This window comes from Lolium rigidum, chromosome 5, assembly GCF_022539505.1.
Source record: "Lolium rigidum isolate FL_2022 chromosome 5, APGP_CSIRO_Lrig_0.1, whole genome shotgun sequence".
Lineage (NCBI taxonomy): Eukaryota > Viridiplantae > Streptophyta > Magnoliopsida > Poales > Poaceae > Lolium > Lolium rigidum.
This window is the reverse complement of record NC_061512.1, coordinates 133901676-133925160: the sequence shown is the minus strand read 5'-3', so window position 1 is coordinate 133925160 and position 23485 is coordinate 133901676. Positions and strand designations below refer to the sequence as shown.

Below are 23485 nucleotides of genomic sequence, written 5' to 3'. Positions count from 1 at the left end.
TCAACTCATACTTTACGCGATACTTAATCCCACCTTTATAACCACCCATTTACGCAATGGTGTTTGATGTAATCAAAGTACCTTTCCAGTATAAGTGATTTACATGATCTCATGGTCATAAGGACTAGGTAACTATGTATCGAAAGCTTATAGCAAATAACTTAATGACGAGATCTTATGCTACGCTTAATTGGGTGTGTCCATTACATCATTCATATAATGATATAACCTTGTTATTAATAACATCCAATGTTCATGATTATGAAACTAATCATCCATTAATCAACAAGCTAGTTTAAGAGGCATACTAGGGACTTCTTGTTGTCTACATATCACACATGTACTAATGTTTCGGTTAATACAATTATAGCATGACATATAAACATTTATCATAAACATAGAGATATAAATAATAACCACTTTATTATTGCCTCTAGGGCATATCTCCTTCACTCAGGCTCTTGTGTGGTATACCTCACTCCAGCTCCTAGAATTAAGTGTTGGTGTAGAGGATTGCTTCTGTGATGCTTGGTTTGCTTGCCCTGCTCCTCCTTGCAATCTTGTGGTGCTTTACTCCATCTGGTACTTGCTCACAACTGACAGTTCTTGGTGAAACTGTCCCTGGATGGTTTCTGGTGGCTTGTTGTTCTTCCTGTTCTAAGTGTTTTTGCTGTTCTTGGTGAACTTACCACTGCTGCTTGTCGATGGCTGAACAAGTGACTAGGGTTTTGGCTGTGAAAAGTATTTATATGGCCAGCCATAGCATCTCTGGTCGACAGCTCCACCTTCCCCTTTGGGTGACTCACTGTGTGTGTGTGCTGCATGCACACAGCCCTGTGAGCAGGCTGTGTGTGTGTGTAGACAAGTGCTGTGCACTTGGACCTGGAACTTGACTGTGGCATGGATCAGCCTCGGCAGAACTTGATCATATCTGCTCCATTCCATTTTATTTCTAACCTGCCAAGTGGCAATGCCACTTGGCCTAATGTGCTCTTTGTTGTGTGTGTGTGCAGGGATCAACCTGATGCTCCAAAGATCATGGAGATCATCAAGTTCAAGGCTAAATGAAGATTAACTTATAGTGTTAGGATAGATCATTGAATTGTAATTTCCTTTTCTTTTCTTTTTCTAATTATTCTATTCTTGTAATTTATTGTAATTCCATAATTCAAATCTGAATATTGTAAAGACAATGTATTATGTGTGTGATGATCAATAAAGCCCAAGTTTTCCTTATTGAGCTTAGTGTAATAGTTATATTACTTATTTATTGCTTAATGATAATTGTTTGATAAATTATCTCAATTTGAATTATTTGATAATCATTTGATGTTTGAATTTGAAATTCAAATTCAAATTTGGTTTGAATTCATTCAAACACTTACTTGTAATTCAATCATGCAACTTAAGATTTTAATGCAATAACACTTCTCTCTTCTCAAAACCCTAACTTAGATAAGTAAGAACAAGTTTATCGCACTCTCGAAACCCTAACCCCGTAAGGTGTCGAGAGAGAAACCTGTCCCCCTTCAATGCAGTTTTGTTTTAAAAGCGCGAAATTTCCCCGTAAATTACAATGCAATGCACATCCCTTTCTAAAATCTACCCCTCGATCGTCTCTAAACCTGGGACATTACATAACTCGATCGTATCGTTCGGAGAGAGCTCAAACCTTTGCATCCTTGCATCATCTTTCTTGGTTGTTATTTGGACCTTATCCATGTGATGTTTTAGAGCTTGTGCTTATTCTCATGACAAGCTCTAGTTCATCGAAAACGGATTTTGCATAGATCACTTGTTGCGTTTTCGAGTTTGGTTCATCATCTTTCTTGGTTATTATTTGGATCTTATCCATGTGATGATTTAGAGCTTGTGCTTATTCTCATGACAAGCTCTAGTTCATCAAGAATGGTTTTTGCACGGGCAACTTGTTGCATTTTCAAGATTGGAGGTTTTACCGGTATGTCTTTTTTAGATAGGTCAAACCTTTCATCATTTGTTTCTATCCTCCCTTGTTGGACTATGATGGTTTCCTGCATGATCTTGTAGAGCTTGTTCCTAGCTTTAAAACAAGCCCAAGATCATCAAAATCGGAGTCCGGATGCTAAAGTTATGCCCGTTTCAGTTTGATGTTTCGCCAGCTTTCGGGGGCGGATATTCCGGCCCAAGTTTGGGGCGGATAATCCGCCCCCCCGAAAAAATCCGGTTTTTGGACAAATCCGGGCAAATATCCGGCCAAATGTCCGGCCCCCATCCAGGGGCATGTTTTCTCATGGTCCTTAGCCGTTTTTCGGGGTCCCGATATTTTGCAAATATCCGGCCCGGAAAATCCGGCCTGAGCTGACCCAAACGGTCATATTTCGATGGGAGGGGGTATTTAAGCCCCCCTTCTTCCTCCTTGGGCGACTAACCTCTTCCCCTTTGTGCTCTCCACCATTGTTGATCTTGAGAGCTTCCCTTTCCCTCTACTCCTCCTATGCTTCTTGAATCTTTTTGAGGAAAAAGGAAGAGGAGATCTAGATCTACATTCCTACCAATCAAATCCCTCTCTTTGTGAGGGGAATCCACTAGATCTAGATCTTGGAGAAATTTGATGTTCCTCCTCTTATTTGTTCTTCCTCTCTTATTCCCCCAATAGCTTTTGTAGCTTTGTTGGAATTTGAGAGAGAAGGACTTGAGCATCTTTGTGGTGTTCTTGCCATTGCATTTGGTGCATCGGTTTGAGTTCTCCACGGTGATTCGTGGTGGTGAAAGCAAGAAGGTTGTTACTCTTGGGTTCTTGGAACCCTAGACGGATTCTAGGCCTTTGTGGCGATTTGTTGGGAGCCTCCAATTAAGTTGTGGATGTGTGCCCCAATCTTTGTGTAAGGCCCGGTTTCCGCCTCGAAGGAAATCCCTTAGTGGAACCGTGACCTAGGCCTTTGTGGCGAGGGTCACCGGAGATTTAGGTGAGGCGCCTTCGTGGCGTTCGGTGTGTGGTGTGAGTACCGCATCTTGGGGTGAGGCCTTTGTGGCGTTGGTGTGCATCGAGCAACCACACCTCAAGGTGAGCCTCTTGTGGCGTTCGGGAGCACTAAGCAACCGCACCTCTCCACCGGAGATTAGCACTCGCAAGAGTGTGAACTCCGGGATAAATCATCGTCTCCCGCGTGCCTCGGTTATCTCTATACCCGAGCTCTTTACTTATGCACTTTACCTTGTGATAGCCATCGTGCTTGAAGTTATATATATCTTGCTATCACATACTTGCTTGTATTGCTTAGCATAAGTTGTTGGTGCACATAGGTGAACTCTTGCTTAGAATAAGTTGTTGGTGCACATAGGTGAACCATAGTATATAGGCTTTGGGCTTGACAAAGTAAACGCTAGTTTTATTCCGCATTTGTTAAGCCCATCTCGTAAAAGTTTTAAATCGCCTATTCACCCCCCCTCTAGGCGACATCCGTGTCCTTTCAAAGAGCTCACGTAAGATGGTTGTTTGCATCATTAGAAGGTTCAAATCTTTAACGAGGTGTTTGATAGAAACATAGTTGAGAACTTGAGATGGACAATAGATTTGGTGAAAATTCTACATGTCTGTCTATTAAAGTGCACTGCATGCCTTGATTCTAGAGACTCATTTAGCAAATTTTATCGTGACGAGCGAGTTGAGCTTGCAAGCATGTACTTTGTTGATTTCTCTTCGCACGATTGCTATCTATTAAGTGACAAACTCAACATATACACCGATGTAACAAAGAGAAGTACGGAGTTCTTAGCTTGTGATAGGTCCAAGGTCTTGCTCTCAAGTTGGTTCAGACTAGACATCATCTCATCTTTTCATTGGTTTATCACCCCATTACACTTGCACATTGACACTACCCCTAGCAACAACACAGTTGAGATGGTTTTCTCGGCCAAGAATATCATAAAGACAGATCTTGGAAACAAGATAGCTGATGATTGGTCGAATGATTTTCTGTGTTGAGAATGAGATATTTGCATGCACAACCTCGACATTTTCGTCTTCCTAGCACAAACACAACTTAATGGTATGATACCATCTTATCCAAAGCTAGAACCATTATTACACTTGTTCTAAAATTTACGCTCGCAAATTCATGGAAGATTTACCCGATTGAGCAAGCCAAGTGGTAGGAGTCCATGTTAGTACTTTTTTTTTCAAGTCGTCTCTAATGTTTTTTCATGGTTTGTTTTAGTTGCACTCCACGAATCACGAAAACTGAATCTTGCGGGCCATTTATTTTGCTGCATAGTCTTATTTTTTGTATTTTTTTGGACCTTATATGTTCGGTCCCCTCTTCCCAATTCCTGGGTCAGGCACTGCGCGTTCACGAGGTATAGTCATGGACGCCGATGGTGTAGCCGGCCGCAAGTCGGAGCATCTCCACGGTAATGCTAGACGCAGCCTTAATCTGCTCGTTAAATTCCGACGTAGATATCGTGATATTCATGTGAAAAACATGTACTAGAAGAAGGGAAACATGCTAGATCAGATGCCCTGGATGACCCAACACACACACTCGTCGTGCTAGTTTGGGATCACGAGCATTTTTGCTGATTAGCACGTTCCCGTTCAAAATCATAGGCAGAGCGTGCCGTGCCAAGTGAAGCGCGTGAGAGTAGACACGAGAAGGGAAAGAGGAGCCAGAAATGTGTGTGCGTCCAGCACATTGTCATGGGTAGATGCTTAGCTACCAAGTAGTAGCTCATACGGTAAAGGACGTCCTATCCCATCGTATGCGTGCGTGTCAGCGGCGTACACGGACCTGGTCCATGGACGGGCGGACGCTCCCTCTCTTTGCCCGGAACGGCAACTGCGTTTGCGTGTGGAGCGGAGGGTTGGCCAGACAGAGCTCGCCCTGTAAATGCAAAGGCCAAGGAGAGAGAGAGAGAGAGATAGACACGAGGCCGGCGAGGACGGAGCGGAGCGGAGTAAAAAGGAGTCCGCTTTTTCTACCCACCATTGCTCCATTTCACTTCCCCATCCCCTCAATAAACCCTCCCCCCTCCCCTTCCCTGCGCCTCCCACAATCCCCCTCCCTCCTACGCAAGAACACCAACTCCACCGTCGCCGATCACCGCCACCGCCGCTGCGACGGGGACGGGGCCTCGCTCCGCTGCTCCGGGCACAAGAAACCAGCGGAAGGTCCTGGCGACTCCCGGGTAATTAACACCTCTTCCTCAATCACCCGCTTTTAATCTCGCCTGGAACCAAGATCTTCCCGTTCTCGAACCGCTTCCGATCGTGCGTCTTCCCACCCGAACCGGCTCCCACCGTACACGCGCTGGCCCCGCCTGCTCCTGCTATCGCTAGGTACCGGCTCCAAGCGAGGGTTTCCGGTTTTCCGCGCAGTGAACTGAACAACAGCGCAATGTAGGTAGGATTCGAGCCGTCAAATTGCGACTTTCCTGCCACGTTCGGTTCGTGGATTAACCTCCCGCAAGGGATGACCTCGATTTTCCGTGTGTGTGAACATGGGGTTGGTTAAGTTCGATTAGCGACTACTGCAGGGTGCGGACCGCAAAAGTCGCCGTATCTCTCTCCAATTATTACTGTTCTTGCCCTGTTCCAGGTTACTTCCTCTGCTGCTGCTGCTACTTGTCTGGTTCCACCATTAATTCCGCCACGCGGTCTCAGGTTTAACTGGAGTTATTATTAGTTTAGGGGTGGAGGGGAGGACTGGGGCCTGGAGCAACTGTGTGTACTGGGATGTTGAATTGCATAGAATTTCGGTAGATACATGTTTGATGAACAGTTCAGTTCCATTTATTAGCAATGTCTTTGTTGTAAATTCGGGGGATTTGAAGAGGAAGGCCAAATCGCATGCATTTCCTTGGAAATATTGCGTGACCTGATCCTACACATGTACTTTGCCTGGATATATAAGTATGGAGTGAGTTTTCGAGGACTGAGGCTTGCACCAAATGTGTGTACTTCAGGTTCAATCGCATCAAATTTTGGTAGCTGCATGTCTTTGTTTGATTGTCCAGTTCCATTTGTTCCTCTATCTTTGTAGTAAGTTTGAGGATTCCAAGTAGTAAAAGGCCAGATCGCATGCATTTTATGCGAGTGATTGCGTATCCTCGTCGTATAAATGCACTTGCAGTTTCTCATCATGTACCTAATCGCTCTTAATATGTCATCTTCTATGGAAATTTCTGCACGAAGCTAGGGGATTCACTTCCATTGGATATCTGCGTGCCCTGATCGTACAAATCTGATTTGCCTGGATAATTATTTGGTCAGTTTAGGGGTAGGGGTAGGAGAGGACCGAGCCTTGCACCAGTTGTGTGTACCGAGATGTCGAATCGCACCAAGTTTCGGTAGCTACATGCTTGATAAAATGGGTTCCATTTATTTATTGCTGTTGTAAGTTTGGGGATTCCAAGTGCATGCATTTTCTGTGAATTATTGCGTATCCTGATCGTATAAATGTACCTGCAATTTCTCATTATGTAACTACTGGACTCTTAATACTATGCCACCTTCCCAGGAAATTAATGCATGCAGATAGGGCATTTAATTATGTTCCATTCTTGCGAATCATAACTAGTAGTCATGCCTAAGCAACTTTATATTATCGCTTGATATATCAAATAAATAGTACCTAAACAATATTCAGCACGGCGAACCTTACTGGAACTAATGAAGCATAGTAAAACGATGAGAAGGTGTTAGTTGATTGGTGCTTTCGTCTTTACAAAATGCTCATGCCTAAACAGCTTTATTTTATCGCTTCATATCACACTGCACTTTGTTTAATTATGTCCTTTTTGTTCTCAGCTTGATACTATGGTCAAGAAGACATCTTCATGGAGCCAGGTTGTCAGTGGCAGGCCAACAAACCTCTCTGTTGCTTCAAGAAATCTCCAACTGCAGGATCTTGGAGCTGTAATATTCGGCTGCACAAACAGTACCATTGCTGAGTGCCATGCGCGCCAACTTTTCGGTATGTTCAGATATTTCTTGATCGTAGTGTTGTTGTTATAAGGCCTTTTTCTTTCGTAAAAAAAAGAGCAACCTATCCTTTTTTTCAGAGGCAACTACCTGTCCATTTGATGCATCTACACTATTTCTCTGCTTATAATTTCGATACTAAATCAGTTTGTTGTTATCATCCACTAACTTATGGAACTTGCTTGTCAGGCTTGCCAAGATCACATCTCTCTTATGTACTGAACATCAAGGAAGGGCTACCTCTGTTCTTGTTCAATTATGATGATCGCAGATTGCATGGCATCTATGAAGCTGCAGCCAATGGCAAATACTGTCCTGAATCAAATGCATGGACACATAATGGCAACGAAAAGACAAACTATCCTGCTCAGGTATCATCCTTAATTCTTGTATATTGTATGCCGCCTTCTTGCTCAACCTTGATAAAATGACTAAAAAGCCACATTATGCACTTCTATTCATCTAGGTTGCAATGCGGGTCAGAACGTGGTGTGTTCCACTAGAAGAAAGCAGATTCAGGGATGCTATTATAGGCAATTATTACCAGAAGTTGACAAGTATCTATGGCCAGAAGACCCAGAAGCCTCACTTTTTCCGGTTTGAATTGGATCATGCGCAAACACGTGCTTTAATGGCCATGTTTACTCCTTCATCTTCTCCCATCAAGTTCTGGACGCCTCCTGTTGCACAAACAGGTGGTGAGCATGTGAGGGAGCCAACAGCACCTCCTGTGTGGGTGCAAAAAGTTGAGGGTGACAATGAGCTCAAATCAGAAAAGGTTTTAGTGTCATATGCAGATATGGTAAAGCAGAACAAGTTTGAGACTGAGGGAGTTGGAACAGGAGATGTGGACGATGGATGGAACAATCAGCTCAAAACAGAAAAGGGTTTTGTGTCATATGCAGATATGGTAAAGCAGAACAAGTTTGAGGTAGAGAGAGTTGGAATGGGAGATGTTGACAACGGGCATGCCAGCTCAAGCAAAGAATCTTCTAATGGCTTCGATGATCTTGATTGCAAAGAGACACCCCCAGAGTGGGAGGATCATGCACTGTTCAATAAGGAGGTTGAAGTGCAACAGCAGCAACAATCTGCCCAGCTGGATACTGAGCTTAGCTTCACATTGGTATTAGAGAAACTCAAGGCTCTATCAGTCCAGCAGCTTAGTTCTGATTCGTATGCCAATGGAGCTGGAACTGAAGTCATTGATCCATATAGCTGCAAGGACATGCAAGAAATTAAAGGCGCATTTCTTGAGGGATACTCTACTTTGCCAGAAAACTTAGATACCGAAGTGGATCAACTTGCTTGGGGCCATTCATGTTTGCTACTCCAAGGATTGGACTATGAATCATGTTCAGAAGCTAAGGTTAGTTATGGCATATAAACACGTGTTACTACCATCCTTATTTCTTGTATGTCTAATATTAGTTGTGTTCAAAATTTCTCAAAATTACTTTGTTTTTACAGTTGATAGATGTGGTCAAAGAGCTATCTGACCGAATAGAGGCGATGGAGAAGAAACAGGTCTATCTTGAAACATCTTTGAATGCCTTATATATGTTATACTAGTTCTTTGGATATTAAAGTTTTTGAAATAATAGGATGATCTTAAAGCTTTTAATTCATGGTGACCTGTGTATGTGAGTGGCCTATGTATCATGATCAAATGAAATGTGGAACTCTTTCAGTTTTCAGCTTTGTTGGTATTCTGTTCCTAATGTGTTGACCTGCTCAAGCGCAGGTTAAGTCCAATAAAGAAGTAAAAGACCTACAAGGAGTGAATGACAGGTTACTGAAAAGAGTTGTTGAGCTAAAGAACACGGTGAAGAATTTGAACTCGAAAATAGATCCTTTATCTCTAGATGATTCACTAAACCAGTTTGTTGAAGAATGTCTGGGTTCAGAAGATGTCATTTATCTCATTGGTGGTTTTGATGGCATTTCATTTCTGCCATCATTAGACTCCTTCTCACCCTCCTTGGACATACTAACACCTCTTAAACAAATGACTGTTGGGAAGTCCTATACCTCCACTGTTGCATTAGATGGCAAAATATTTGTTCTTGGTGGTGGTGATGGCGCTTCCTGGTTTGATACAGGTACTCAATTGTTTCTGTGTTTGTTTTCCATTGGGCTCCTTGGTTGAAATTTATGTCCTAATATACACATCTATTCTTTCTCTGAAGTTGACTGTTATGACCGAACACGTGATGATTGGATCCCATGCCCAGCGCTGACTAGTGAAAAGGGCAGCCTCGCTGGAGTTAGCTTGTATGGGAAAATTTATGCATTTGGTGGTGGAGATGGTATTGGCTGTTTTTCTGAGGTTGAGGTGTTTGATCCAGCTCAGGGAAAGTGGATAAAGAGTCAGCCTATGCTAGAAAAGGTACATATATATACTTTCTCAACATATCATCCTTGATTTAATTCAACTTCATTGCAGAATAGTTTAATTTAGTATTTTATTTGCTGTATACACTGCAGAGTAGGATCGTACTAGCTATTGTCATATGAAAGAGAATAATAGTTGCGAACAAATATGAGTAAATGCGTAGGATGCGTACCGATAAATTAGTATGTTAGTAACTCAATTTTCAATCCAAAGAGCACATAAACACCAACATTTATCTTTCAGCCTCATTCCAAGCATATATTTGAAAAACCCTATGCAGTTACAGATAAAAACTTTCATGTTAGAGAGTAGTCCTATAGGATATGAAAACAACAACTCTGATCTATATGCGATGATCTCCTCCGTTTGTAGCTATCAATTTTACTAGTACTAGTCAGCCAGCTTCTGGGAAGCCACACCTTTTTTCGGTGTGTATGTGTTGCCATAATCTGCACACCCTTTTCTATGCAAAAACTTGCTTGAGACTAAAGGCTTTGTTATTGTAATCTGACAAACTCCATCGCTCCATCTCCTGTGAGGATTAGCAGAAACACTAAGCTGGTTTTGGCTTAACTGAAAAGGGTTCGGGTACAGAGTATTTATAAGGAAAGAAGCAGGATATCTGTTAATTCATTAGGGCACGCACAATGCAAGTGCTTCGGGAGGATGCTTAGAAAAATAAACCGGTTTTCACCTAAGGTTTATTTTTCTATAAGCATCTCTCTAAGCACTCCCCATTGTACATGGCACTTGCAGACTTACAAAATTAGGAAGTTTACACTGCTTAATCAGAGAGCCAGTCTTTTATAAATGAGAAAAAATGAAGAACTTAGCTTCTTGGATTATGAAATAACTGTTAGGTCTTTGTCTCCACCGTTTATTTGCATTAATTTTTTTTAGAACTTCCTTGCTTTTGACTAGAGATTTTCTCTATAATCTTTTACTTTATAAGATTTATCTAAAGCTTGCCTAAACGAGGAGCTGAGGACCATTCTTGGGAATATAATGATTTTGTAGTACTCTGAAAAATTATTCTCGTTTTATGGTTTCTTATGTCCATATAATGATATAATGTCACCCCAGGGAAAGATGTGCTTCCAGCCTATAGACTTCTGTATATCGTGACAATTGCTTTTGTCTGAACAACTTGTGTTGCTTGGTGTTCAGCGCTTTGCTCTAGCAGGTGCAGAACTTAATGGTGCTATTTATGCAGTTGGAGGCTTCAATGGCATTCAGTATCTGAGGTGATGTCCGTTGCTGCTTGTGCTTCTTGAAAAGTTTCAGTTACTTAATAATGTAGGCACTGTCGATACATCAAAAGTATGTAGTTCAGCACATCAACAAAACCTGCAAAAATCTTAGAGAAAATATGAAAATTCATGGCATATTGTAAATCACTCTGTCGGCCCCAGTTTAAGGAAGCAGATAAACACTTTCCTTAATACACTGAAGCACTATGTAATTATTCTATAATCAACTGAGTCATTTCACTGTATTCATTGGGCTATATCTTTTTTTTGGCTTTCATGGTGATGAACTTACTATTTTTTCAAAGTGAGAATGTATGTTTTTCTGTTGTTGCTAATATTATAGTATTTGTTACCAGCTCTGCGGAGAGACTTGATCCTAGGGAGCCTAATTGGAAAATGCTCCCAGCAATGAGTACAGGAAGAGGTTGCCATACGGTAGCAGTGCTTGATGAGAAGATGTAAGTATATTTACAAATCAGGATGGTCCAAGAAAAGTTGTAGAATATGGACATCTAATACAATGATGAACTTAAGTTTTGTACGGTTTCAGCTCATCTAATCTTACTTCTGTTTTATCGTGTCATATTTGAACCCAAAGCAGCATTGATGCCCATCATGATGCATAATAATGTTGCCTTTTGTTCCAGATACACAATTGGTGGTTATGATGGTGATGCTGGAGCAATGACGGCCACCGTTGAGTTCTACGAGCCAAGAATGTCATCTTGGGTGATGGCCGAACCAATGAACTACACTCGAGGGTACCATGCTTCAGCTGTGCTTGGTGGCTCGATATTCACTTTCGGTGGGGTCAAAGGTGAAGCAGATACAATCTTGGATGTGGTAGGTACACCCAGTTGCAATTTTCTTACCATGTTGTGCTGGTACAGCTTATGTTGCATGGGTGATTCTACCAACCACCATACATCTGAATCACACTTACTGCCTAGTTTACCCGTCGATTTCAGTCATTCTATCACCCTATTTCGCCCTGTTTGATGTGTGGTAGTTCCCAAAATTTGGTGCTGATCGACGGTTAAAACCTTTTTCTTGTGGGATGGATTGTAGGTGGAGCGCTACAAGGAAGGCTGTGGCTGGGTGAATACCGGGATGAAGTCAATCGGACAGAGATGCTACTGTTCTGCCATTGTTCTCTGATCGACTCGCTTTCTCCAATCTCCATTGACACCGTGAACTTACTATCTATACTAGTATCTAGGCTGCCGAAGTGCTGATTATAAGTGACCAGCAAGCAAACTGTTGAGACCTTGGAGGGTCCTCGTCTGTCTGAATTGAGAAGCCCTTGTCTCCTGAATCGAGAAACCATCATCTGCCTAGTTTTCTTTTGTCTTTTTGGATCTGAATTGACAATGCATCAACATACCATTCGAAACCAAACTGAAATGTGAAGCGATACGAACTTTATGGAAGAACATTTGATTTATCTCGTGTGCTTATGGTCATTTTTCTATGTCGTTTTTCGTTTGCCTTCATCAGCTTCAGGTCACTAGTCTGAACAAGAGATGTGATGTGCTTGTTTCTTACACCAGAGTTTTCAGACTTGGGCCAGTTTGGAACCCTAACATAATCATTCTATGTTTCTCTTTCTCAAATAAATCTCTCATCGTTTTCTAAAAAAAAAGAGAGTATCGATTTTTTTTACCGCATTACGTATTTTTTACCACATATACAAGGTAAAATATAGTATAGAACAGTAAAAGTAAAATAATACGGTGTTGAATACAGTTGTTGGGTACTACTACTAGAAGAAGAGGACGTGCAGACTAGGGATATACTGACCTTTACACATCCCCATCGATCTCACCACGCCACCGATGGCCGTCGGCGAGGCCGCTCCGGCGGCAGAGGAGGTCAAGCTCTCAATCTCCGGCGCGGCCCTTGCGGCGCTCCTCCACCGCTGCGGGGCTGCCACGGGCGACTGCGACGGCCTCCTATTCGGCCGCGCCGCGCGCCCGCCGGCCCCTCCCCCCTCCCTCTCCGACTACGACGACCACGCCGCCGAGCTCTCAGCCCCACCCATGACCATCACCGTCTCCGGCCACTCCTCCCTCTCCCAACCCTCCTCCCTCACCAACCCCCTCGGCCGCCACCACCCACTACCCCCCTCCTCGCCGCCGCCGCTCGGTTTCTTCTCCTCCCGCCGCCGCGCCCCTCTCCGCCCCTCCATGCGCGAGCTTTCGCTCGCGTGCTCCCTCTCCAAAACCCTGCAGCCCCTCGCCCACCCGCTCGTCTTCATCCTCGTCTCCCCCTCCGCTTCCCGCGACCTCTCCACCCACTCCTTCGACTACCGCGCCTACCTCCTCCTCGGATCCCGCCTCGTCCCGGCCTCTCTCGCGGTTGTCAACGTCGGCCCCGGGTTCCGGGACCAGTACCACACCTTCGCTCCGCAGTCGCCCTTCCCTTTGCTGCCGCCACAAGCGCCCCAAGGAGGGGATGGTCACAGCATCGGAGAGCAGAAGGCAGCAGACGCGATGGTTGAGGGGTTTGGGCTGGGGAGGCTGCAAGAGCTGGTCGGCGCTGCGGCGGGGCAGGCGGCGGAGATGGATGGCATGTATGCCGGGATGCTCCGGAGCCTGGAGAAGCTAGCAAGGGAGGTGGAGAAGAGTAATCACCGTGTGCTCGATCAGGTTGTCTTCTCATCCTGCATTTCATGTTTATGATTCTGTTTACACAGTGAAGTGATTCCATGCTTGAATGTGTTTACGAGTTATTGCATAAATCATCTAGTGGTAGAATTGTAGTACATGGTTCAGTCAAATACATGTTGTGCTCGATCAGGTTGTTCTCTCATCCTGCATTTCCTGTTTATGATGCTGCTAATAGAGCGATTCCATGATTGAATGCATTTACGAGTTGTTGCATATAACATCTAATGGAAGAATTACGCATTGGTGGACAAGTAATTTTTGGAATAAATTGTGATTATAGGTGAAGGGGTTCTTGCATGCCGGCCAGTATATTGCAAGATTTTAGCTACGTCTCGTAAAAGTTTGCTTGAAAATGGTCAGTTCAGACCAATGTTGACTATAATCGATACAAACGGGTTGCATGGTTTTGCAAGCAACAATTTCCTTATGCATGGTTATCCATGCCATTTGGAGAAGAAGAAAGTCCACTTTTGGTCCTTGAATTCTAGTGAAAGTTCACTTTTGATCCTAGAACTTCTGTGTGGTTCAAAATGAACCTTGAACTCTCATAATCATTCACTTTTAGTCCTTACCCCGATTGAGCTAGACAAATATCTGCCATTGGTGCCCAAAAACTCAAGGTAACAGTGCAAGGGTAGAGAGGCGGGACGATGTTGATAAGAAAACAAGGAGACCTTTGTGGCGCAACGCTTCACGTGAATTAGAAGAGGGAGAAATCAAGCGAGAGACTGGTTCAGGGACCCAAGGGTTTAGTTGTTTTTTGCATTTTGACGTTTGGTTTAACATCTCAGGTAGTTTGGGCTTGGTCTGGTTCTAAACCAATTTGGTTGGTTCCCTATTTTTTCTTTCCACGTCAGTAATTTTCTAAACTCAACTGCAAAAGGATAAAAAATGAACTATTATGAGAGTTCAAGGTTCATTCTAGACTAAAAATAAATTTTGGGACTGAAAATGAACTTTCCTAAGAGTTCAAGGATGAGAATTGGACTTTCTTCTTTGGAGAAACTTGTCATCTGGAGGCAGGAAGTCTGCTCGGGTCGCTCTTGGAGCCAGGTTCAGCCGACAGTTCCGCCCACCAGTGTTCGAGGCACGCCTCAGCAACGTGGGTGCTAATTTCTTCTTTAGAAAAAAAAAACAGGAATACATCGGGAATGTTTGTGCGGTTGCGCTGACACGCGACTCATGAGGAGCCATCCCTCGAGCTAGGTCGTAGCGCAGCATGTCAACTGATCAGATGGCCAGCGGCAACATCGCGTGGGAAGATTCAGCGCAGATTCCCCGGAAAAATGCCACCAGGGATTAGAGCATCTCCACTCGTTGGCGCTCCCCACGCCCAAATCCGGCGAAAGTTTCGTCCGGATTGGAGGAAAATTAGGCCTGGGGAGCGCCGAAGTTCCAGCCGTCCGCCCGGCAGGACACCCCCAACTTGGGGCATTTGACATATTTCAAACAAATTCGACATAAAATTTAACAAGTTCGGCAAACAAGATTCGGAAAATTGTCGAAACAAATTCGGCGAAAAGCGAGTACAATGTTTAACACGTGCTCGAAACAAATGAAGCACACAATTTCACAAGTTTTGAAACAAATAAATAAAGACAGACTAGTTGGCGTCGGCGTTGGCGTTGCCTCGGAGCGTCCATATGTGCTCCACCGGATCATCTTGCGACTGTTGATGCATTGTAGAGTCTCGGATCTCTCGGCGCATAGCAATGAAGGCGGCCCATGATGTCGGCACTCGGTGATTAGGGCAGTGCAAGAGGTCCCTCTCTCTCATATGGTGCTTGTTGCTCAGCAAGAGGAACCGGATGTTTTCGCTCATTTTCAATAATCATATTGTGTAGGCACACACAGCAGTTCATCACCTCCCACATCTGATCTTTGGACCAAGTCATAGCGGGGAACCGGACGATAGCAAATCTCTGCTGGAGGACACCAAATGCACGCTCGACGTCTTTTCGGCAAGCTTCTAGTTTCTTGACAAACTCGCAAAGTTTGGGGATGCTAGGTTTCGAGATAGTCTTCACAAATGTTGCCCACTTTGGATAGATACCGTCTGCAAGGTAGTATCCTTTGTTGTAGTGCTGACCATTGATCACATAGTTCACCGGGGGAGCATGACCCTCAACAAGCTTGGAAAAGATCGGGGAGCAGTTTAGGACGTTGATGTCATTGTTGGATCCAGAGCATACCAAAGAAAGAGTGCCAAATCCGGAGATCATGGGTAGCCATCTGCTTCAAGTATCACAGTGCAGCCGTTTTTGTGACCCTTGTACATTCCCTGCCACGCAAACAGACAGTTCTTCCATTTTCAATGCATGCAGTCAATGCTTCCAAGCATCCCTGGAAAACCCCTAGCTTCATTTGTTGCAAGGATGATCTCAAGTAAAAGTCCCCGAACACTGCTATGACGGCCCTGCAGAACCGGTAGAAACAATCAAGGGCTGTGGACTCCGCCATCCGAAGATAGTCATCTGCACCATCACCGGGAGCTCCATACGCCGAGCATCCTCATAGCCACTCGTGCACTTCAGCGGTGACGAAAATCCAACCAAACCGAGTGCAATCCGCCTTGCATCCGAAGTAGGGGTCAAAGTCTCGGATGGCATACACAATTTCCGAAATAGCTTTACTGCTCATCTTGAAACGACGCCGGAAAACACTCTCACCATGCAATGGATTGTCGGCGAAGTAGTCGGCGTACAACATGCAGTAGCCCTCCATTCGTTGTCTCGGCTTGCACTTCCGGCGACCTGGTGCCGACCCACCACGTCGACTAGTTGCCAGTCCGGCGTACATGCTTGACAAGCAACCGAGGATCATCATGTACTCCTCGTCTTGGGCGGTGGCTGCCATCTCTTCTCGCATAAGCTTGACGAACATCTGCTCCTCCTCTTCGTCCGAGTCCATGGCCGGCGAGGCAAATGGACGAACACCTGACGGGCGTGGTCGAGGCAACCCGAGCCGCGAGCGACGAGGAGTAGGCCAAAGTCGGAAAACAGGTCGGCGGAGGAGCAGCCAGATAGGCCTTCGTCGAAAGACGGCGGAATATAGGCAGGTGGAGAAGGAGGGACGGCGGAATCTGGGCAACAAGCCGGCGGGGTGGTGCCGGCGGCGAGAGAGATACGAGGGGTGGGGGAGATTTTGAGCGAGGTGGCGGCGGGGTTCGTGTGTCGAGTCGCCGACAGATCGGGCCCTTCCCCGCTTTTCACTCGTCCGGAGTCCCCGATAGATCCCCGGGGGACCGGGGATGGCGTGGGCTCGCCGGATGGATGAAGGGCCAAATCCGGACGAAAACGAGGAACCGGGGGCGCGACTGGGCCGAATTTCGCCGTCCGGATGGAAAAAACGTCGCTCGGGGGCCTCGTCGGGGAGACGAGTGGAGATGCTCTTAGTCCCTGGTTGGTCGGAGTTTCTTTTTAGAACTTGTCATTTTTTCGAGCCTCAAAATTGGAATCTACTGTGTCGGAACAGGTTCACTCGTGTAGATTTTGTATGGGATATAAAGTTTTTTCTTTCAAATCTGCATTGTCTATGCTCGATCAGTTGACAGAAATCATGCAACATCTGTGTTGGCTTATGACGTGAGAATGGTTCATCTTAGATTTTTGGCTGAAGATCATATTTGGTATATGTGTTATTGTGGTAGCAAAACAAATCAAGTATAGTATCAAACTTAGACACTAACTGCATTTTGAGGAGAACATCGAAGGTTCACTCATAGCCTAAAGTAATTTCCATGTAATCATATCCCCTGGTTGCACACTTGTAAGGCTTACAAAATTGGTACATGTGTAGTCCCAAACCCAAAAATAGTATCGCCATAGCTTCATTAATCTATCTCCCTCTTCTATATGCAACTAATCTGCCTCCACTTTTATCCATTTGAATCAGCACCGGTGGGCAAACCTTTGCAAGAATTAAGGTTTGTAAATATTGTAGTAACGGCAATATTTCAAAAAATTAATGTATCCATATTGTGTTTAGCTTTACATTGGAGGGGAAGACATGGTATGGGTTTGTAAATTAACTACTGACAATATTTCTATAAATTACTGTTTGTGAATTATGTTTTCGCTTTACATGGGAGGGGAACACATACTGTCTTCTGGATTGAAGATATTCATCTCTAAATTAGTTATTTAGTGTTCAAGTGTGGAACTTCTATTCAACATTCACCACAGTTTGTCACCTAAAGATGGCAAGACAAATCATCAAGTGACAAGAATAGTGGGGGAAATAACAGATCCAATATTAATTGCAACCCAAATTTTGACAATGCACTAGTGAGGTGGCACCACAGAATTTGTTGGTAAGGCAGTTCCGATTTGAATTTGAGCCTAGGTAAGCTGGGGTTTGCAAAGGCATGATCAGTGTTCCGAATGAGTCGAGCCCTTGGGCTCTCTACATCTGGACCTAAACGTTAGAGAGGGATAGGTCAGCATTTTTTCTTGATCCAGAGCTACTTCAGGCCTCAGTCCAAGTAACTAACTGAATGATTAGGTGAGAAAAATATGTATGAGTGCAAGAGGTGATGATGGGACTGTCAACACATGGTGTGTCGGTCTGGAAAAAAAATACTAGTGTTCTTATTGGTGGGAGCCACTTCTAGAGGTGCAGGCAGGTTAAACATCAGGAAGAAAAGTGGTAGTTTTGCTTCTCTTAGGACCTCTCTGGTTTCCTTGGGATTGAATGGGATTGACATGGATTGGAAGGGATTAAATCCCATCTAAGTCAAAGTCCCCCTAATTCCCTCCAATCCACTCCAATCCACTTGGCAAGCAGATTAACCAAACAAGGCCTTAGGTGTCGATCTTGTGTCGTTTGAGGTCTTAAACGTTAAGTGCATGAACTCTCATATATGGTGTTATTAGAATGGCTTTTCCAGAAAGATTATTCTTCCGTTGCATCAAAAAGTTTAAGCCTCGGTAACAGGGCAGTTTTAGGACTACTGTATGCATACTTTCTATCATCCCATTACTCAACTCCTCTTTAATTTGATTCTCTTGTTCTTTGTCCAACTGCTCTTAAAATTGATTCTCTTGTCGTTTGTCCATGTTATTTTCTAGGAAAAGCGGAATGTGCTGCTGAGGCACCGGTCAGCGGGACTGGAATGAACAGACCAAAGCTTCTTCCGGACTCAGCAAGGTGGGGAATCTTGTAAAAGTCGTCTCAGTGTCTATCCTGAGGTTTCATTTATTAGTTACAAGTGTTTCTTCTATTTTTGCTACTGCTTAGTTCACTCTTTTGTTACGTTAGCTGACTCATTCTGCCCTGGAGACATCCATACTCTGGGATGACTGCATGATCTTGATTACACTGCTTATCTACCTTCCACAGTTACTTGCTTGATATGTTTTTGCTTCCATTCAAAGCATCTTCCTATGGGAAGTTCTTATGCATTATGGGGCTTCCTAAACTAGATCTAGGGCCATTTTGAATTGTGGGAACTATTGAGGTTCCAAGTTCTTATGCATTGTGCTGGTTCTTCAACTAGACTAGTTCACTTCCTACTTGCTGTGAGAAATGGGAGCTTTGGTCCTGAAACACCTGAACCTGAAGTTGTGCCATGACTTGTGTGTTATGTGTATACCAAACCAGCCTGTACTGACTTGTGCTTAATTTAACTCTGTTTGCAGTGTGTATATGCTGTGGAATAATGGAGCAAAGTGTCTCCAGTTAGGACTTGGTGCATTGCACAAGATTTATTGGGCCATCGGATAGGCTCTCAAGGGTGAAAGATGATGTGCTCCGTGGATGGAGATGAGATGAGTTTTTGCCGCTTCAGAATTGGAAATTGATGGCGCTGGCAAATTTCATCGTCAAGTCTTTGCTGTCATCCTCCTCTTAGTCTAGCATGTGATTGAGGAGACTGGGGTTGAATCCTTTTCCTCTTGTATAACATGATGATACTCTATTGACATTGTGATGATTCTTTGTTGAGAAGCTAGGCTGAGTGGTTGGTCTCTCTACAGATGCTTCCTAATCCTGGGTGCCACCTCCCCAGTTGATCAACTGTAGGTTGGTAAAATTGCTTGCAAAGGATTCTTCCTCAAAATAACTACTGAAAGCTAACCCATGCTCTGGAATTGAATTGAAACGATAGGCTACATGGAAGGGAAAAAAAACTACAGTAGATGTAATCCAGGTATTAGCTAGATTCCAAACTGGCCAAATAGAAATTGTCTACACAAGATGATATTATGGTGAAACTGTGGCAATTGCAAGCGGAATGGTTTACAGAACACAATGGTGACTACAAAAATCGGGGCAACCAACTGCACTTTTCTGCGGGGGCAAGAAAATATGCGAGGAGACAAAAGTAACAGTAGAGGGGTATATAAGTGCAATTATAAGATTTAGCAATGGCAAATAAATCAAAGTGAGAGAGCCTAGGAGGAGCTGTCTCTTTAAGAAAACGGTACAAGAGGGAAGGGCTACGATAGAATAAGGAAAGGGCGTATTTGTAAACACACCAACAAGAGCCAGGGCCATATCTGTACGTAGCAGGGACCGGCGCGCAAAATCTCAAAAAAATTTGGACCATTTCTCGATTTGTGCGTGTCATCCTTGCGCAGGGGCCATGCTAATCTTCTCTGTATCGTTCCAATTTTATCGGATGTCCCCGAAGGGACAGGAACATGCCCCGCGCGCTCACTTATAAACCGGTCTAGGAGCTCTTGGTTAGGCGAGGTGGGACTAAAACGCTAGGCTCCGCGCTACACTGCTTGTTTACGGTTCAGACGCTACTGGGCCGCGTGCTCGTTCGCGGGCCGTGTGTTGGCTGGGAAACGAATGATACCGAACGAAGCGGGCCTTACCACTTCTACCCTTACATGTATCGGTTTTCCCTGTCAAGAAAAACCCTGCATTCACTCTGCCTGAATGACGAGTATCAAAAGGGAAAACTGCTCGACTCGCGTAATAAGGTTAGCACTATATGTATTTTGCACGTGCAGGCATCCTTTTCCAGTAAGGCACTACTGCATTTGCATCGCATATACAGTAGTACATTTGCATCCCCCGGGAAAATTGAAGTGCGGCGGTACTACTGCATTTGCATCGCATGATTCTGAGGGGTTAGGTGCTGCGCTGCATATGCACCTCATAGTGATGCAGATTAGGCGAAAATGATGTGGTGTTCCACATAAGCGTGCGAGCTCCCCGCGATTGCTCGGGTCGTGCTAGACTGCGGTGATCAGTGACTCAATAGTAACCAAAAATCAGATCAGATTAAGCCAGTTATACACTAGCACCATCCACCATGTATAAAACCATAAATATGCTCAAGATAGATGGTAGTGCCTCCCCCTAAACAGAACTGAACTGAACCCACTTGGCATATTCCGGTCTTGCTTGTCATTTTCTCTTTGACTTTCCTTATCGGAGAGATAGAGAGACAGGAGAGCCCAGGTATAGCAATCCCAAGATAGCATATACGACCTCCCCTGGCTAGCAAGAAATTCAGAAATGGAGAGAATGGTGAACAAGATAACGGGGGAGGTGGTGATGCAAGGACCACAAGGACTTGAGACTTCAGTTCTTCTACCTCCTGCGGCTGGGGCTCAATGATTAAGATTCGGAAATTATTTTCAGTATACCAGTAGCATATATTTTGTCGATCCTATCTAGGATCTGGCTAGCGTACGCCCTGCATAAGTACGGCAGTCTTCGTACTGGTATTGTATATAAGCATTGCGTGGCGGTATTACAGAGTCTCCCACACGTACTCCCTCCGGTCTTATTTAATTGACTCGAATTTAGTACAACTTTGTACTAAATCTGAGTCAATTAAATAGGACCGGAGGGAGTACATGTGTAACACACGCTCGGGGCTCGGTACTTGCACTATGAGTAGTCTGAAGGGGGGAGCCGAAGTGGAAACAATAGGCTTAATGGAAGAAAAATAACTCCAGTTTGTCAGTATTGGATACAGTACTATCGAATTAGCAAATACCAAAAAGATTTATCCATACAGGATGATTGTAGCATGGTCAAGCTACAGCTAGTTTGGCATTGCAAACGGATAGTTTACAAAACACAATGGTGACTGTACAAAAATCGGCGCAACCAACCGAATATATCTGCAGTGGTGTGAAAAATATACAAGGGAATAAAACGAACAGGAGAGGCACTGAAGCAACTGAAGAGGTAGGGGCTGTTTATAGGAAAACACTACAGCGAAGGGCTTTGATGGGATAACCTGAGGGTGCATGTGTAAAGACTGCAACGAGCTCCAGGGGCGTATCTTTACGGCAGGGACCACCGTGCAAAATCTCAAAAAAAATTGTGCCATTTCTCGATTTGTGCGTGTCATTCTTGCGCAAGGGCCATGCTAATCTTCTCTATATCATTCAAATTTTATCGAATGTCTCCGAAGGGACAACTACCTGCTCCGCACTCTCAGTTATAAACCGGTCTGCGAGCTCTTGGATAGGCGAGGTGGGACTAAACATTAGGCTACGCGCGGGGTCACACGCTATCGTCCGAATCCCGCGTATGACAGAGGCCACGCGCTCGTTATGGGCCATTTGTGGGTTGGACCGTTACAGGCACTCGCTCTGCGGAAAATTCAATGCTGTTGAATACGCCGTGGACGAACAAACTAAAACTGGGCTGTGCTTGGAAATCAATGACGTTAAGCATATCTTGACGAAGTGCGGCAATTTCATGGAGCTCGTCGCATGTCCCTGACTCCTTGTCACCTTATTGCTCGACTCGTGACTTCACGTTAGGACTAGCTTTCGCACGTCCACACATCCTTCTAGTCCTTGGGTTGATCCTAATACCCTGAGTACTGAATTGAAGTGGTGCACTACATTTGCATTCCTTTGGAAAACTTAAGTGTTATGTGTACTGCATTTGAATCCTCTCTGAGAATTGAAGTGCTACACCGCAATCACTCCTCATACCCGGTGTCCCATAATCCCCTATGACTCGGCCTTGACAAGAGTGGCGGTCAATGGTGTGGCGGGTGGCCTCGACAAGGGGGGCTCTTTCCTTACTGCTCTTTGATGCCGTCATGGAGGTGCATGTGACACCTCATGAGCGGGCCTTTACTGATAGTCCCCTATCTATCTTGGAAACCAGTGTCTTGTGACATCACACCTAGATGTATGCGGATGACGTGTTCACTTTTTTGCAACCTATGTTGTTGAATACCCGGCTATCACGTGGAAGACTTTGGAGAGACGTCGGGTTTGCGCACCAACCTTATCAAGTGCGCCTTGCATCCGATCCATTGCGCCACGGAGCAGGTCATGCTAGTCCATGAAGTCTTGCATGGCTGCATGGTGGCACCGTTACCGTAGAATGCCGTTAGGACCGATGAAACCTACGACGACACGGCTCCAACCAGTAGTGGATAACTCAACTAGCCGTCTACAGTTGTGGAAATCTCTAGAACTGAGGGGGAGGGTTGTGTTGGTTCAGACGACTCTCTTCGCCATTCTAGTACACACCATGATATTCCTCGACATACCGCCAAAGGTTCTTGAGGCGCTCATGAAGATCTATTGGGCCCTCTTGTGGAAAGAGATGAGGGATGTTAATGGTGGCCACTACCTCATGGTGCGGGACAAAGTATGTTCCCTTAAGTGCTTTGGTGGTTTTGGTGTGCCTAATCTTTGCCTTCTAAACCTTGCCCTTTGATGTCACTGGGCATGGTTGCAGCATGTTAACCCAACAAAATCTTAGTCTGGTTTTAACTCCTAGATTCCTCACCTCTCCCATGTTATTCTCGAAGCACCCACATGCTACACATTGGGTAATGGCGAAAGGGTGCGCTTTGGAGGGATGTATGTCTGATATTGCGCCTCACCTATTAGACAAGGTTCTGATGCGCCGGGCCAACGCTAAGATGGTGAAGGAAGGACTCTCTAGGGTGTGGCTTCTTGATTATGGCATGGACCTAGGAGATATAGAGCTGGCCAAGTTCTTTACTCTTTGTCTAACCCCGACCAACATACATCTTATTCTAGACCAGTCCGATGTGCTAGTGTGGAGGTGGAAGAGCGACGGTTTGTACTGAGCCAAGTCGGCGTACAATGCCTTCTTTGCGGGCTCTACACTGGTACGGTTGCTGACCAAATCTGGAGATCAAGGCTGCCATGCAGCTGTAAGTTTTTTGCTTGGGTTGTGTCGAAGAATAGATGTTGGACCATAGACTAGCTGCAGTGTCAGGTTCTTCCTCACCCGGTGACTTTCCCGC

At 44.7% G+C, this 23485-nt stretch overlaps 2 protein-coding genes and 2 non-coding genes across 4 annotated transcripts; 2 read left to right on the top strand and 2 right to left on the bottom strand.

Moving 5' to 3' along the window:
• Window positions 1-6796: 6796 nt before the first annotated feature.
• Window positions 6797-11764, top strand: LOC124658063 (kelch-like protein 3). The gene is made up of 10 exons (XM_047196507.1): window positions 6797-6953; window positions 7151-7332; window positions 7428-8330; window positions 8432-8488; window positions 8706-9063; window positions 9151-9350; window positions 10524-10600; window positions 10963-11064; window positions 11254-11449; window positions 11675-11764. Exons 1-10 carry the CDS (start codon window positions 6797-6799, stop codon window positions 11762-11764), a joined length of 2322 nt encoding a protein of 773 aa, XP_047052463.1.
• A 677-nt stretch (window positions 11765-12441) lies between these two features.
• On the top strand, window positions 12442-19137 carry LOC124653788. Its single transcript, XM_047192853.1, has 3 exons — window positions 12442-13254; window positions 18345-18423; window positions 18915-19137. Exons 1-2 carry the CDS (start codon window positions 12442-12444, stop codon window positions 18390-18392), a joined length of 861 nt encoding a protein of 286 aa, XP_047048809.1. The 3' UTR covers window positions 18393-18423; window positions 18915-19137.
• Window positions 19138-19807: 670 nt separating this feature from the next.
• On the bottom strand, window positions 19808-19910 carry LOC124658620. Its single transcript, XR_006989328.1, has one exon. It is a non-coding gene; the product is annotated as a U6 spliceosomal RNA (small nuclear RNA).
• A 1646-nt stretch (window positions 19911-21556) lies between these two features.
• LOC124658624 lies at window positions 21557-21659 on the bottom strand. The gene has a single exon (XR_006989332.1). It is a non-coding gene; the product is annotated as a U6 spliceosomal RNA (small nuclear RNA).
• Window positions 21660-23485: the final 1826 nt, after the last annotated feature.